At 48.3% G+C, this 14083-nt stretch overlaps 5 protein-coding genes and 1 non-coding gene across 6 annotated transcripts; 3 read left to right on the plus strand and 3 right to left on the minus strand.

Annotated features, from left to right (window-relative positions):
* Positions 1-11: 11 nt before the first annotated feature.
* On the minus strand, positions 12-914 carry EV420DRAFT_1262524 (leucine-rich repeat-domain-containing protein; the record flags this gene model as incomplete). Its single annotated transcript, XM_060467123.1, has 4 exons — positions 12-302; positions 353-688; positions 745-785; positions 836-914. The coding sequence occupies 4 exons, from the start codon at positions 912-914 to the stop codon at positions 12-14; spliced, it is 747 nt and encodes a 248-aa protein (XP_060336306.1).
* A 65-nt stretch (positions 915-979) lies between these two features.
* Positions 980-3792, plus strand: EV420DRAFT_1513587 (phosphatidylinositol phosphatase). The gene is made up of 15 exons (XM_060471742.1): positions 980-1030; positions 1081-1184; positions 1236-1319; positions 1369-1643; positions 1694-1719; positions 1769-1811; positions 1866-1899; positions 1948-2264; positions 2315-2443; positions 2496-2614; positions 2664-2875; positions 2929-3095; positions 3141-3239; positions 3294-3360; positions 3416-3792. The coding sequence occupies exons 1-15, from the start codon at positions 1002-1004 to the stop codon at positions 3706-3708; spliced, it is 1998 nt and encodes a 665-aa protein (XP_060336307.1). The 5' UTR covers positions 980-1001; the 3' UTR covers positions 3709-3792.
* A 27-nt stretch (positions 3793-3819) lies between these two features.
* On the plus strand, positions 3820-5093 carry EV420DRAFT_949176 (uncharacterized protein). The gene is made up of 5 exons (XM_060484104.1): positions 3820-4062; positions 4118-4329; positions 4384-4536; positions 4592-4732; positions 4786-5093. The coding sequence occupies exons 1-5, from the start codon at positions 3921-3923 to the stop codon at positions 4948-4950; spliced, it is 813 nt and encodes a 270-aa protein (XP_060336308.1). The 5' UTR covers positions 3820-3920; the 3' UTR covers positions 4951-5093.
* Positions 5094-6358: 1265 nt separating this feature from the next.
* EV420DRAFT_1617948 (kinase-like domain-containing protein) lies at positions 6359-9308 on the minus strand (the record flags this gene model as incomplete). Its single annotated transcript, XM_060475300.1, has 7 exons — positions 6359-6573; positions 6627-6792; positions 6844-7151; positions 8313-8549; positions 8609-8964; positions 9019-9060; positions 9118-9308. 7 exons carry the CDS (start codon positions 9306-9308, stop codon positions 6359-6361), a joined length of 1515 nt encoding a protein of 504 aa, XP_060336309.1.
* A 519-nt stretch (positions 9309-9827) lies between these two features.
* On the plus strand, positions 9828-12276 carry EV420DRAFT_949259 (STE/STE20/FRAY protein kinase). The gene is made up of 8 exons (XM_060484105.1): positions 9828-10088; positions 10139-10507; positions 10559-10877; positions 10926-11071; positions 11121-11228; positions 11279-11358; positions 11412-12022; positions 12085-12276. The coding sequence occupies exons 1-8, from the start codon at positions 10018-10020 to the stop codon at positions 12097-12099; spliced, it is 1719 nt and encodes a 572-aa protein (XP_060336310.1). The 5' UTR covers positions 9828-10017; the 3' UTR covers positions 12100-12276.
* Positions 12277-13461: 1185 nt separating this feature from the next.
* On the minus strand, positions 13462-13554 carry EV420DRAFT_t69. Its single transcript has one exon. It is a non-coding gene; the product is annotated as a tRNA-Arg (tRNA).
* Between the last annotated feature and the right edge of the window lie 529 nt (positions 13555-14083).

A 14083-nucleotide genomic window follows, 5' to 3' on the forward strand; every position in this document is an offset into this window, starting at 1 on the left:
GCCCATTGTAGTTAGGCACCTACAGACTCTATCTCTGGCATGTATCCCTCTCTGAGACTCCTCTCCAGTTTCCGGATTTCATCAATGCTCGAAGCTTTTGCAATGGCTGCTTTGACCTTCTCTGCATCCTCCTTCGACATGAGCCGTCCAGCTTTCACCGTTGGTGCAGCCTGCCGGGGCTCATCCATCATCAACGCTGCTTTGGTGGCTTGCGTGTTCGAAACCGTAGTCGAGATGGTAGTCGCCAGCGCCGTAGGCAGATTTTCTGCTGTCACGAACAACGACTTGCCAACTTTTCGCTCCTACGTATACGTGAGCAAGGTTGAATGGCTCAGGCGGCTGAAGCGCGCACCTTGTCCCGAATTCTCTGAAAATCCAAAACTCTTAGCCCAGGTATTCTCCAGGCAAGCCATTCGCGATACCATTTTTTTTCTCGCACGGGGTTACCGAGCAGCGAGAGATATTTCAGGTTTTTGAGTTCTTTGAGTGGTTCAAGGTCACCCAGTTCGGCAATGTTGTTGTTTGTGAGTACGAGGGTCGTCAAATGAGGGATAGATAGGTGGATGGAAGGTGAAATGGCGGCTACTCTGTTGTTGGACATAAGGAGCGTATGGAGGCGCTTGAGCAAAGGGAAGTTGCCCAGGGTGACGACCGAGTTGTCTGTCATATCAATAGCATCGTGCTGGTCCTACAGAAAAAGGTATTATGTAGTGAAAAAGGCAAAAAGCACCCAACGACACGTACCCGCGTTATACCAAGATTTTCGATGGCCGGAATTTTGTATCCTGTGTACAGAATTGAGTGTCGAGAGAGAAGCCAGAACAGATTGCCGTACCACGTAGGTCGAGCTGGCGTTCTTTGCATGGATTGAGAGTCGATGAAGCTTGGGCAAGGAGCTCGGGAGTAAGCTTCATGGTGGCGGAGAGCGAAAGAGGCAGGAACGCGTCCGTTGGCCATGCTCGATTTGGATGCAAAGGGGCTTGCCTCTTCCTTCCACCACCATGAGGGCCCTTCACCAGCGTCTGCAGTTGTCTGTTTTCTCTTCATTTCTCTACTTTCTTCCGAGCTGACTCGCTGCAGGTACCTTGAAGGCAGCGATGCGTACATTTTTGTGCCCATTGGAGAATCTGTCGACGTACAGTCACTTACTGTTGACCGTGCTACTGGGGAAATGCTACTCAACCGTGAGCTTTATATTGTCCGTTGCGTTCAACAGCTCGTCTCATAAGGTGTAGCGCCGAATACGCCTATACCACCTACGGCTCTTCGGTCAGGAAGACCAATATACGGTATCTTGGGCACGATTGCCTTGTCCATGTGTATGCATTTCCTTACACTGACATATGTTCTGGCTAACTTTGTCATCAGCCGAGTATGTGGTCATCATCACAGGTCGGGAACCTCGCGGGAGAATCGCTGGTCAAGATGTTTACCGAGCCACCGATTTCGACATGCTTCCGCTAAACCCAAACATCACTGTCCAGCACCCGCCACATCCAGTTGAAGGACATCTATTGGCTCTTCTGCGATCTCATCTCTATGGCGGTGTATTTCTCTTCAGCTATGGCTGGGATTTGACGAGAAGGTTGCAACTTCAGTGGGAGCACCGAGAGCATGATGCAAACAAGGCATTTTGGGAAGTGGTACGTCCTCACTGTTGACGTACACTTCTTCTCATTGAAGGACCACTCAGGCAGACGATAGATTCTTTTGGAATAGGTGTGCAATGGTCTGTGTACACGGCGCAAGCGTGCTGAATGACGTATAGATTTCTTCAGACACGTCTCATCGACGCCAACGTCAAGCAAGACGTAAGTATTCTCGTCGTTGCCTTTATAGACACGTTAATGGCCCGTGAACATTAGCTCGGTGCTTTTATCCTTCCTGTCTTGTATGGAAGTGAGTGGTACCTTTTCCAGTGCGAGGGTCGCAGCTTAATTCTCCTAGCGTTTGACATTCGGCCGGCCTTCGTGCAAGGACGACACATGCAGCTGGCACTCATTAGTCGACGGTCCCGTTTTCGTGCGGGTACACGCTTTTTCCGTCGTGGCGTCGATAATGAAGGGCACGTAGCGAATTTTAATGAGACGGAACAAATTCTCCTCGTCGAAGCCCAAAACTCCGCCGCAGCACCCCGTTCTGCCGACGAATTTGCCGCGCAACTCAGTTATGTGCAAATTAGGGGGAGCGTGCCCGTGTTTTGGGCGGAGGTCAACACCTTGCGATATAAGCCCGATTTGCAGATTATGGACCTGGAGGATACTGTAGGCTGGTTGAAGCTATAATGGTCACTCACTGACGAATTGCTATGTAGCCCGATGTTATGAAGATGCACCTTCTGGAACAAGTCTCTCTCTACGGAGATCAGACCTTAGTCAATCTCGTGAATCACAAGGGTCACGAGAAGCCTGTAAAAGAGGCTTATGAACGATATATCGCTCAGGTAATTCCAATCCTCCCAGACTGATATGCAGCACTTAAAAGTAAGTGTTTAGATCAATCTTCCTCAAGTTCGTTACGAATATTTTGATTTTCATAACGAGTGCAAGCACATGCGCTGGGATCGCATCAGTGTGCTTATTGAAAAGGTACAAGATGACCTCGTGCGTCAATCGTCAGTGCATAGATATCTTTGTCTACGCTCCGTCTGATAGATATGCTAGGTATTTCCACGTCAACGCAAGTGAAAGCCAGCCACATAAACTTCAATCGGGTATTGTGCGTACCAATTGTATGGACAATCTCGACCGGACCAACGTCGTTCAAGCTGCGTTAGCAAAGTGGACATTGAATCAGCAGTTGATATCCCTGGGAATCCTTTCTCCTGGCGGCTCTATTGATGAGTACCCAGCCCTTAGTGCCGATTTCCGGGAGAGTAAGTTGTCACCTATTCTTATCTTCATACGCAGTTAATCGACTTGACACCAGTGTGGGCAGATCATGCAGATGCTATCGCCAAGGCATACGGCGGATCGGGTGCACTGAAGTCTGATTTCACAAGGACAGCCCAACGAACTAAGAAGGGCCTACTTGAAGATGGCGTCAAGTCTGTGGTACGGTACCTCAAAAACAATTACTTTGATGGTGCTAGACAGGTAAGTCGAGATACATATACTTATACAGCGTTGACATTTTCCTAGGACGCTTTCGATTTAGTGACAGGAGCATGGGTCCCCAGAAAGAATCCTTCGTCGTCCTTATTCCTGGTCACTGATTCACGCCCCTTGATAACACGTTCTGTAAGACACCTAATTTGATTGTTTCTGTACATATCTCATCACTTTCCTTGACAGATGCCTGCGATTGCATCTTTCTCCGCTTTTATGATTTGTGCAGGGTTAACATTGCCTCGGACCTCTGGTTTGCTCATTACATCATGATTTAAAATTTTTTTTCACTGATCATCCATTCTTAGAGTATTCGCTGTTCTATTATTTCCTGCTCTGGGTTACATTATTGATTATGGCGGCCGTCTACATGGTCGTTAACGGCATTGATTTTGTGTCGTGGCCAAAGTTGATACCTCCCACTGACATTATTTACTATAACGGTCCTGGATTCCGTTCTGCACGTAATGGTATGGGACTCGGTGGTGGAAAGGATATGAAGGCCAGCCTTGGGAAAACGACAAAATGGTTGAACGGTGGGAGACTGCGCAGAGGAACAGTCAGCCTGGAAGACGGGGAAATCAAGAAGCGGGTTGATTGACGATGTGTATATACCCTGTTCGTGTCTGGATTTTATTTACCGGTAGACTGGAATGGATGGTGGAAGAGCAATAGTTGTTGCTTTGTTGGTGATCTGAAAGGGTAGCCCAAATCAAGAACAAGGGCTGATCATCACCGCCGCGGAGTTGCAATTTTCTCGGGTTGCAAATTTTCTCTTCGTAACACCTTCCACCACTCTTGCACCGCGCTACCATGTCCAAAGGAACCAAACGCGCCTCGCCTGGTGCTACTGAAGAAAAGGAAAACCCTCTTCAAGGCATCGAGCTCAGCGACGAAGATGCCCAAAAATTGAACGACATCCAGAAGGATACCCAGCGGATAGAGATCTGGGTTGGTGAGTCTGGCCTGCATGTCGCTCACCTCTTCGTTTTTTCATTACCTCAATGCAGAACGCGAAACGGCAAAAAGGCAGCTGCCCCTCTGGGAGAAACGGCGCGAGACTCTCAAGTCCATCCCAAAATTCTGGCCAGTTGCTCTGATGAACCACGTTGGATTCGGCATCCACGTTCAGCACAACTCGGACCAGCTCGCTCTCACCTATCTCGAGGATGTCTGGCTCACACGGGACCCCAAGGAATTTCGTGCCTTCACCCTTGAATTTGTAAGCGCCAGTCTCCACTGAGTTGTTGAAATAACCTGACACCTCGTCTTGCAGTTCTTCAAGGAAAATCCCCACTTCACCGATAAGGTGCTCAAGAAGGAGTATAAATACATCCCTCCTCCTGCTGTAGCGGATGACAAGCCAGACGAAAATGGTATCACTGAGACCATGCTCGACTTTTCATGGGAACGTGACATTGAGCCATCGGTATGACTTTCTTACTTGTATTGTGTTAGTCTTATGTGTGCTTATTCGTTTTCAGACGATCAAAATCAACTGGAAGGACCCTGCCAGAGCACTGACCAAGCTGTACCCTCGAGAGCCTGGCCCAGAGCCTGATGATGACCCCGTTGACCCAGGCAGCTTCTTCAACTTCTTTGAGATCAAGTCGGATCCCTATGAAGTCAGTGCACCGTGATAAGCAATCTGTTCTAACACTGATCCTTTTCCCTTCAGATCGGGCTCACAATTGCTAACGAGGTGTTCCCTGAAGCTGTTAATTACTTCTTGGATCAAGGCAACGAAGACGACATTGATTCAGACGACTCTGACGATGAAGATGACGATGACGATGCGGAGGAGATTGACCTTGAGAAGCCCCGCAAAAAGCAAAAGGTGTAAGGAGTTAGTGGAGTGGCGCACTGGTCCTATTATGGAGGCGGTAATAAACTGACATGACGCTACCTGTCGATACTTACTACGATGATACTACAGCCCATTGAAATTTTGGTTGCGATATGTTACCCAGATGGTGATCTTGAATGATATGAAATGAAGCACATGGAGTAATATCAATAACAGAACATACAGTGCTGTTCTTTCGAACCAAACTTTCTTTTCGACGGCTATACTCTTCCTACCTCGTCGCTTTCGTTATTGCCGGTAATGTTAGCTTTGACGATCGCCGCTAACAGCTTGCTCGGTTAGTATCAAGGGGAGCGCCATTAGGACCGCCGCTTCCACTATCACCGTAATTCCGCTGGCGCCAATTCAGTCGCGACCACGGACTCCGAGTACCTGAAATTAACAAATCTTCTTGACTTATTGACTCCATGCCGACTGATCCTGAGCGGTTCATGTGTCTGTATCTCGTCCCGTATGGCATCTCGGTTGGGATTCAACCCTTGGACTCTCACACTGGTCATTACACATCTCAGTTAGACTCATTAGCGCAGACGTTCATCTGGCAAGTGCCTTGGACATTTGAATCCAGAAGTGATCTGACACGAGCTTTCCATCAGACTCAACCATCCCACTCATTGTAGTTACAAGTTCTGGACTGAAGCGCCAGCCATTGTACATGTGTCATTATGATGTGGCTACCGAAGTTCTCTCCATTTGAGTGGCCGCTCCGATGCGAAATAGTATAGAACGTTCTTGGTGGAATCGATTAGCAGGAGTAAGGTATCCTGACTACAAAGCCAAAGCAAAGCAAGAGGCGCCATAGATAGTTACTGACAATTTTATTGCAGCCTTCTGCATACGGCTTGACAAAGATGAGAAGGGTCTCAACTTCAGCACGTCTGATCAACAGGAGTTGATGTATGTTCGGCAAACTCGAGAGTGCCTCTACGCCCTGCAATGCGACTCCCGGGTTTACACGCTACTTTCCTCACCGGTAAAAGCAACACAATGCGCAATACTATTATTAAAGCCTCAGCATAATCTCCAATTTCAATTCCCTCGGTAAAAATAAAGCAGATCTAAAGACACGAGTCTGTGTTGAAATGATGGTTACACGTCGTAATAAGGGAACTCTCGCAACCCAGTAAAAGACATAAGGTAGTCCAAGGCATACACAATAGAAACAAAAAGTAAGAGTAAAGGGCAGCATTGTCTAGAATGGTATGGTATAATGGAAGGGTAAAAAAGACAACGAGCAATGAGTCATCCGAAGGCCCAAAGGTTACACATATAACAATTAAAAAATAAGAGAACGAGAAGAACGGAAGATAGAGTATAAGATAAAGCACACCAATGACGAAGACGATCTCCAATCTAAACCTGATACGCAAATCCCTTGAAACGCTCACCAAGACCCAGCAACCTCGTCACCCTCTACAACATCTAACCATCGATGGTCTATCATATCCCTGGCATGACTACGCTGCTTCATGTCAATGACCAGCATAGGCTCAAGGAAATCACATAGGATTGTGGCGTCCCGATCTGTATAAAGATATTTCTCCATCATGACACGCTTTAACGGCCATGGCTTCAAAGACCTGATATATCGTAATGCACCTAATACCCACATCAGTCTTTACCAATGAGATATAGAAGGCTGGAAAATATACCTGTATGATCGAACAGCTCGCGACTATACTTGCCGCCCATCTTTGCCTCTATAGAAAAATCGCCAAGGAGCTCGATAATTTGAGCCATATGATCATCGTCCTTGGTAAACAACTCGCCTTGACCCTGAGGATCAAAGAGATATTCAGCCGTCAGAAGCTCAAAGACCTGCACCAACTGTCAGTCGGAGAACTCAGAAAAGATCGAGGAGACACTTACCACACAAGCTACGCTCCATATATCAGCAGTGACATCCCAATCTTTCCGACCAAGAATCGCCTCTGGAGCTCTGTATTGCCGTGTCTGTATATCCTCTGTATAGTGCTTCTTGGACGGTGTGGCATTTCCTAAATCCGCAATCTTTATTGATAATGGTGGCGGAAGAGGAGGCGCACCAGATGGGTGCACTGAAGGAATGTCCATAGGCTGAGGGGCTTGGGATGTTTCTCTGCGAGGCGGCGGTGAAGGAATCTGAGTGGAAAGAGAAGTTGGAGAACTGGGTGTTGGGGGTGGCGCAGCGGGAGAGGCTAAAGGTGTCACGTCGGTAAACGATGTTGAGATAGGCGGAGGTGATGATTTCTTTATTGACGGCGCCGCGTGAAATTCGACGGGTTGGGGTGCTATGGAGGACGAAGTAGCTTTACTGCGGCGTGGGGCAGTCTGGGAGAGAAGAGAGGGGCCAGTGGATTTGTTGACAACGGGCCGAAGTGAGGGGAAGGAATCGCTTTCATGAGAAACGACAGAGGGGAGCGGTAAGTGATTCGAAGATGCCTCCGTATCAGGAGAGATAAGAGATAATTTAGATTCGTCAGTATGTATCGTGCCAGTTGGGGAAGGCCGAGCGATGGTAGCCGTGTTAGAAGAACTGCAAGACTTGGTGCTAGGTGCTCCCCGACTTGTGCTGCTTCCTGATGGCAGATAACAATAGTCCCCTCGTTCCTCCTGTCCGTCTGCCATGACCGAAGTAGATACTACGACAGCAGGGGCAGGAGCTGACAGTCCGGGATCTTTCCAGGACCCAGAAACAGACAAGCCTGAATTCGACCGTGAATGACCGTTTCCAGATGCCGCATTTGAGAAGCCGATGCTTGATGTTGATGATTTGAATGATGACGAGAGCGAGAAAGACGTCTTCTCTTTCCATGAACCACCATAGGTGCCCAGTTTGCCTTTCCATGACGACAGGGGGTTGTCAACAGCATTTGTGTCTGCATTGCCTTCGCATCCCGCGATGGGAATACCATTAACAATGTCCTGACTTTCGCCATCACTGTCTTCTGCGGGAGAAACGTCGACCTTGACATGATATTTCTGTCCTAGCAGGCCAAGGGCAGCAGCACCGATGGAATGTGACAAGGAAGTCGGAGGTGTACTGATAATACTGCAGGACACTCCACCAGTCGAACCTGAGGCGGAGGTTGATGCTATTGACGACGACGACGATGATGTAGAAGGGGAAGTAGGTATGGGGTTAGGATTCTGGGAGGACGAGGTGGTCACTTTGCTTCCGTCCGGATCATCAGGGGGATTGGCCGGCGGTGCAGTTGCAGATAACCCGCTAGGAACCTTCGGAGCGCTCTTCGTGAAACCACCGCCGTTACGCTGATCAGCAGACCGCTGTGCAAGTGGTGACGGCCCGGCGAAACTTCCGTTGGCACTATTGAGGCCGCTCCCGCTACCTCCTTGACAACTGTTTAGTGCGCCAAAGCTCATGCTCGATCCATGGATGCCAGCGCTCCGAGAAGGACTTGAGAGAGGCTGAGAGTCAAATATCTGAACGGAGCGACGGGTAGACCGTTGATTCCGTATGGCAAGACCCGAGCGGATATTGGACGGTAGAGGGACGCCGACCCGACGAGAGGTCGGTGATGGTGACAAAGATAACTCGGTGGAGATGTGGGCTTCAATGTCGGGAATGGAAATTACTATAAGGGTATAATTCAGTATCTCGATGATAGCACTTGCTGGAGGTCAAGCTACTCACGAATATTCTCCGGCTTGATGTCGGTATGTACCAAGTCGCATTCATCATGAAGATACTGGAGACCAAGTAAAGTCTGCTTGGCGATGACCTTGACTAGTGCCCGCGGCACTCCGTGCTTCTTGTTACGTTCTATCAACGCCAACAGGTTCTCGCCAAGAGGCTCGAATACGATGCATATATGAGAGGCCTCGGGTCCTTGGTGAGTGAATGAGTCAAGAAAAGAGACAATGTGCTGGCGGCCTGGGTGTGCTGGTGAAAACGAAGCGACCCGAGAAAGGAGTTTAATCTCGTCTCTCGCTGTCTCCGCATATCGTCCAGCAGACTTGACGACCTTGAGAGCCGAGTGACGGTGAAGACTGCATAATAGAATGGTGACAAAAGGGCGAGCAAAGCGTGGCAGAAATACGTACTGAGTGTCCTTTACGAGCCATACAGTCGAAAAATGACCCCATCTGTCGATTGCGCAAGATTAGGAAAGCTGGACAGGAGCCAGGACAAAGACAACGCACCCGAGTTTCCTTACAACCTTGTATCTATTATTCTTAAAGCTGTCGCTAAGCTTGACGGGTAGATATCCTCCTGCGTTGTAATCTGCTGGGCTCTCCTCATCCTTGCAAAAGGGCTCCTCTACGGGTAGGATTTTAGGGCCAGCAGAAGTAACAACATATGAATATTTGGCCGGAGACTGCTGTGGAGCCATCTGCAGAACGCAGACGAAGGCCTGAAGAAAGGAGGGTCGGAGGGTAGAGTGAGATGGACGGAGAGGATGTTGAGCGGTGGCGTATCCTCGGAACTGAAGGTCTGTGATTGGCGGCATTTTCCGGAACGGCACCGCCACAGGAGTATCCCTGCTCCAACAAACAAATTATTATTTCGACAACCTGCCACACAGTTACCAGTGGAGTGTTTATTTTGTGTGGAATGTTCAGGGACATACTGGGTTAATCTTTAAAATGCTGGCTGTATCTGCTGAACATTGAAAACAATATCAAGCCTTATCTCTACATGAGTGATATCTTTACTCTCAGGGTAGCCCTCGTGTCCGGTTTATCGCAGACTTAGCATATGGGCGTCATCATCTCAGTGACAATCTCTGCCAGCGTTGTTCTTTACTGTTGCCAAACGCCACTGTGGCGGCGATGCCGAGCGTAAAAACAGTTACCCGTACTCCACCTGTTCCTATTGTTTATACTCACTTTTTAAATAACAATGATGATGATGTCGAACTTGATAAACAAAGCGTTATCTGTGCCTTGGACGCGAACGAACAAGTCGCGCTGGTCGGCCCTCGAGCCGGAACCGCGTCGCGGGTCATAACCACGTGCGTCTGCTAGTATTGGCACTGCAGCGGCTTCTGTACCACAACCATCAGCAAAGTCGAGATATATTCGACGGACTTGTCTCTTGCGATGTCGCCGACAACCCACATGGCGTCCAAGGAGTTCATTGGAGCGGTAGAAGACCGCTGGGACATGTACAGGTGAGCATATCGACCCTGTCTCTTGGCATTGGCTCATCTTGCTCGTACAGTGACCGTTCTGAGGACTACACCATCGGTTCTCCAATAGGATTCGGGGCATCTTCAATTGTCTACTCAGCAGAATACAAGCCTCAAGGGTCTTCATCTGCAGTTCCATGCGCCCTCAAAGTTCTGGATCTCGACTCGCTTCCTCCTCATTCACTATCGCTTCTTCAGCGAGAGACGACTCTGATGTCCCTATCCAAGCATCCAAACGTTCTTCGTGTCCGTGGTTCATGGATGGACGGCCACAAGCTCTTTATCGCATTGCGACTCATGAACAAGGGTAGTGCAGCTGACGTCATGCACTATGGCTGGCCCGCAGGTTTGGAGGAAGACGTTATACGTTGTATCCTACGCCAGGCTCTCCTGGGCCTCAAGTACCCTCTTCATTTACTGGCACCCCACACACAACTGACTCTTCGCCTTAGCTATCTTCACATCAACGGATTCATTCATCGCGACGTCAAAGCAGCAAATCTATTAATCGACGACGACGGAACGGTCCTTTTAGGTGATCTCGGTGTCGCCGCAAACCTCGCTGAAGACACCTCCCCCAACTCTTCGAAATTACAAACAGTATCTTCATCCTACGTCACCTCTTCGCGTCGGCAGAATAGTTCTCATGATAGTCAAGACAGTGCCTCAGGACACAGTCCCTATAGCTCCACCAGACGTGTCGTACTTGTCGAACCTACCGCATCACCCTCAAGACCAAAGATGGGAAAACGGAAATCTTTCGTTGGTACAGTAAGTCTCTGATATCTCTTGCCGTATCTTTACTTCATCCACCACTAGCCATGTTGGATGGCACCCGAACTAATTCAGGGGAAGAACTATGACTCCTCTGCAGATATATGGAGTTTTGGTATCACTGCCCTCGAACTTACACAAGGCCGGCCACCCAGGTCTCGCGAATCACCTCAGAAAGTATTGTTGAAAACGTACGCGTATATTATTTGATCCTTTAGCGTCCTCATTGTTGGTGCGTAGCATTCAAGAAGCAGCTCCTACATTGGATAGGGACGGCGGCACATACAAATACTCTCGTGCTTTTCAAGAAATGGTGGAAAGCTGTTTGGTCAAAGACCCGACACAACGGTGTTTTTGTAAGCTACGATAGCGTTATCCATTCACTGATTCTCTTCTAGACCAACCGCGGAACAACTCCTTCAAACGCAATTCTTCAAAGGAGCGAAGAAGCCTTCTTACCTTATCGGTACTATACTGAGTGGGTCTATCGCTTCGGATCGTTTGAACATGTCGCTTATATTATACTTTTAGAGGATCTCCCACCTCTGACCCATCGGCAAGAACGCCGGGTCGTTCCAAGCACCCAGACCCATCGTTCGATTGATTCTTGGGATTTTGCCACTACCATCTACTCTCCTGGAAGCGTTCCGCGCCGTCGTCTACCTGATGAGTCAGATAACCAAGGAGACGATGTGGTTTTTGAAATGGAGAATGAAAGGGACCGAGAAAGCGGGAGAAGAAGCGGAAGCATGGGTCCCTCTGGTACGGTATCTTGGAACGAACCAGAACGGCCGGTGCTCATAGAAGAACATGAGCCCGAAAGTGATTTGGTACAATCTTCCGCATCTTCTTCGCCCTCCGATTCGGAATTCCAGGGTACTAGTACCACTGTCAGTACGTCCCCCGAGACTGGGTTTTCCACGTCGCCGTCGTCTGTTCGTGAAGACGCGGAACCGAAGACTAGCCAGCCAGTCAAAGAAATGCCGACGCCTGTCTTTACCGCTCTCATGCCGTCGTCGGAGGTGCCCGTGAAGCCCAAACTGGGTATATCTGCTTCTCCGCCGCAACGCGGGTTTTGGAAGAAGATCAAGACAAATTTAAGACGGTCATCATCTATTATAATGCTGCAACAGCATCTCAAGGTTTGCTATCATACCATGATTTTTGCTTTTACGCATACTCACGGTTTCCATATCTTCATCAGGAAGACCTCAGCTAGGAATGACGATCTAACGACTGCATTTTATTTATCGGTTTATAACATCTATTTGGAGGGTATTCTAATCTATTCTTCGTGTATAATTCTTTTGATACCCGTCTGTATTCCTTTAGTGCGCATGACAAGAAGACATTGATTTAGAGGGCGCCACATGGATAATATAGGTATTTAGATACTTAACACACTAGTTATGTGCATGGTTTATTCGAACGTCGAGTTCAAGAATTGTAGAAGATCTTTCCTGTTAGCTTCCCGTTCGTCATCCCCCTTGTCCTTTTTGACCCTCAATTTGATCTAGGATACGATAATGAGATACGACGGGCGCTAGGAGAAATAGAAAAACCTTTTTGCCCGTTAGGATGCTTCGCCGCTCTTCTTTGTCCTTGTCCTTCTTTCTATCTTTTTCTTTTCTTTTCCCTTTCTTTCTATCCTCATCATAATCTCTGTCCCTGTGCTTTCGCGATTCCTTATCCTTTCTTCGACGAGGCGACCTAGAGCGCGAACTACGCCTACGTCTCTTGGAAGGACCATGTTCGTCACTCGAGAAGGACGAGTATGATTCAGATGAACGACTGCGTCGACGATGTCTACGCTCCTACAGCTGATAATAGTTTCCACTTTGAAGGTCAAAACAATGTCCTTCTAGGTGAGGTGATAGGAGAATGACGCACAGCTCGGTTAGACGCCCGCTTGACAAGGAAACGTCAGGATTCACGCTGAAGAAACGGGCTTGCATATGCTCACGGAAGAATCTCTAGTATGATGCTCGGATGCATCCTTGGGATGCCGTTCTCGACCTCTCATGTCATGATCACTGCGGTCGCCGTCCGAAGCTCTCTCCAACGCATATCTGTGGTGACTGCTTTCACTTCGTTGTCGGTGTCGAGAGCGCCTAGCATGACCTGTGTCATTGGATGAATAATGTCGTCTCTCCTTTTCTCTTCTTGGAGACCTGGAGCGGGAGCGTTCTTTGATCGCGTAACATTGCCAAGTAAATAGTGTCGAGGGTCATGCACAAGGGTTCGTCAGGTCGGATGTAAGCACTTGTCGTCGGTCTGACCCACGAATCGACTCACCATGGGTACGATACTCCTTACTACGGTGCTCGTCATAACGGTGTTGATGCATCGTGGCAGTGGTGGCGAAAAGAACAGAACAGGAAAATATATTGGTAGACGCAAGCTCGAGTAAACAATAGCAAATTACTATTACTAACGGCTCGAAGCAACGACGGGTCCTGAATCCTAATTGATAAAATTATGAATGAAGCTTTGAAGCTCGCTGCATGAGTCTTCAGTTTATGTGGACCCAAAATTCAACAGGACGCACTTCTAAATTCTGACTTAAATCCACAAAAAGGAATGACCACCGCAGGGGTCGAACCTGCAATCTCCTGATTAGCTAAACTGTACAATCTTGTCGTAGTCAGGCGCGATGCCATTTCGCCAGGCGGCCATAACTACTTTGCTATTTGCTATTATATAATCTTATAAAAATCACTAATACCTTAGACGCAGGTGGTCGCAAGGCAACTGCCCGGGCGATGGTCTCGGAGTGTGTCAGTCTTTCCGCCTCCGCCAGAAATCCGGTCCTGAAAATTGAGACGGGACTGGAATGAAGCATTTCTAGGTGGAGTGTGGAGATGTCAACCAGCAACAGAGGCTTAACAAAAAGCCTCTCGCGTTTACGAAAGCATGGACCATTTGTCATTACGACGGCGACCTTTCATTAGTCTTATCTACATATTCCGAACAGGATCTTCCCTCAAAAACGAGCGGTGTCGAGCGCTCGGTATTTCTCTGATTCCTCGTTCCAAGGCAGGATCGGAAGCATTGAAATTGCTTAGCCATTACCCCAAAACAAACCTATCTTCTCTCTCAAAGATTTCGCCTTTCATCCAAATGGTTAGATGACCAATTTCTCAGATTTCACGACAAAATGATGCAAGACGGTCAACAACGATCCAGGGCCATCTCTAGCAAAA

This window comes from Desarmillaria tabescens (assembly GCF_030435595.1).
Source record: "Desarmillaria tabescens strain CCBAS 213 chromosome Unknown EV420scaffold_5, whole genome shotgun sequence".
NCBI classification, from domain to species: domain Eukaryota; kingdom Fungi; phylum Basidiomycota; class Agaricomycetes; order Agaricales; family Physalacriaceae; genus Desarmillaria; species Desarmillaria tabescens.

Excerpts from the sequence above, each read along its gene's own strand:
- EV420DRAFT_1513587 (XM_060471742.1), top strand. The coding sequence starts at position 1,002 with ATGAGGGCCCTTCACCAGCGTCTGCAGTT. Across the intron at positions 1,320-1,368 it reads CACGATTGCCTTGTCCATGT|CCGAGTATGTGGTCATCATC; the intron begins GTATGCATTTCC and ends CTTTGTCATCAG. Across the intron at positions 1,900-1,947 it reads CCTTCCTGTCTTGTATGGAA|CGTTTGACATTCGGCCGGCC; the intron begins GTGAGTGGTACC and ends TAATTCTCCTAG.
- EV420DRAFT_949176 (XM_060484104.1), top strand. The coding sequence starts at position 3,921 with ATGTCCAAAGGAACCAAACGCGCCTCGCCTGGTGCTACTGAAGAAAAG. Across the intron at positions 4,330-4,383 it reads GTGCCTTCACCCTTGAATTT|TTCTTCAAGGAAAATCCCCA; the intron begins GTAAGCGCCAGT and ends CTCGTCTTGCAG. Across the intron at positions 4,537-4,591 it reads AACGTGACATTGAGCCATCG|ACGATCAAAATCAACTGGAA; the intron begins GTATGACTTTCT and ends ATTCGTTTTCAG.
- EV420DRAFT_949259 (XM_060484105.1), top strand. The coding sequence starts at position 10,018 with ATGTCGCCGACAACCCACATGGCGTCCAAGGAGTTCATTGGAGCGGTA. Across the intron at positions 10,508-10,558 it reads CAGGCTCTCCTGGGCCTCAA|CTATCTTCACATCAACGGAT; the intron begins GTACCCTCTTCA and ends TCTTCGCCTTAG. Across the intron at positions 11,359-11,411 it reads CCTTATCGGTACTATACTGA|AGGATCTCCCACCTCTGACC; the intron begins GTGGGTCTATCG and ends TTATACTTTTAG.